General features: G+C 39.1%; 1 protein-coding gene across 1 annotated transcript; it reads left to right on the top strand.

Moving 5' to 3' along the window:
- Positions 1-256: 256 nt before the first annotated feature.
- LOC141612585 (trypsin inhibitor 1B-like) lies at positions 257-850 on the top strand. The gene has a single exon (XM_074431395.1). It carries the CDS (start codon positions 257-259, stop codon positions 848-850), a length of 594 nt encoding a protein of 197 aa, XP_074287496.1.
- Positions 851-1,051: the final 201 nt, after the last annotated feature.

The following is a 1,051-nucleotide window of genomic DNA, read 5'->3' as shown; positions in this document are numbered from 1 at the left end:
TTCGTCACAAGCTGAAGATGGGTTAAATGTCGCCATTTTAACGGCAAAATGTGACTATTTTAATAACAAATTATTATAGCTTAGGAAATTGTTTTGACAACTTTTTAGGTAAAATAGTTACATTTTCGTCTTAAATGGGTCACATTTTACCCCGTCTCAGCTTGTGACGAAATGTACCCGTCACAAGCAAGAAGCTTTGCTATAAAAACCCTACTATTCCTTCCTAATTCTCACACACTATACTCTACTACTCAAAATGTCTTCCTTCATTATTTTCACAGCATCAATCACTCTAGTCCTAATCTCAATCCTCCCACTCTCCACTGCTTATCCTGTCGATATCGACGGTGACTTTATAATTAATGAGGCGGAGTACTACATTATCCCGATTAACACTACAAGTGGTCTTACCTACACCCAAAAACGCGAGGTATGTCCACTCTACATTACCCCAGAAAAAACCGAAAATTCACCTGGTACCCCAGTTCAGATCTCTATTCCCGTAATTAGCATCGTCATTGCCCTTGACATACCAATTGTCTTAAACTTCAAAGGCCCTACGCCGTGTAACGATTCCCTGATATGGAGACAGACCCTAGACCCAGGGTCCGGAAAGTTGTACTTTACCACCGGCGGTGTGTCTACCCTGCCGATCCCTCAGCCTTTCTTCGTCACTAAGACGGATAAGTCTCTCAAACGTATGTATGAGTTAAAGTTTTCGCCTACACCTTGGGCAGAAGAGATATTTAATGTTGGAATACATGAGGATGGACTTTTAGGTATCACCGAGTATCCTACTACCGTGTACTTCAAGAAAGCTTTTGATGTTCCTGGGGTATCAACCTCTTAAAAAATAAATCGACCATAATTATTGGGTAAGGTCGTCTTATAATGAGTGACGGTGCTTATATCAATAAGAGGATCGTTTACACTTTGTAAGACGTTCTTATTTTATAATTTGTGTTTAACGTAAGTTGTTACCTATATGTTCATGGTGTCTTTATAATGTTTATCCAAGTAACTAGTTATTGTATCAATTTATTCATCCTCG

The sequence above is a fragment of the Silene latifolia genome, chromosome 11 (assembly GCF_048544455.1).
Source record: "Silene latifolia isolate original U9 population chromosome 11, ASM4854445v1, whole genome shotgun sequence".
Taxonomy (NCBI): Eukaryota; Viridiplantae; Streptophyta; class Magnoliopsida; order Caryophyllales; family Caryophyllaceae; genus Silene; species Silene latifolia.
This window is presented reverse-complemented; position numbering and strand designations above follow the sequence as displayed.

Coding starts and splice junctions, on each gene's coding strand:
- LOC141612585 (XM_074431395.1), top strand. CDS start 257: ATGTCTTCCTTCATTATTTTCACAGCATCAATCACTCTAGTCCTAATC.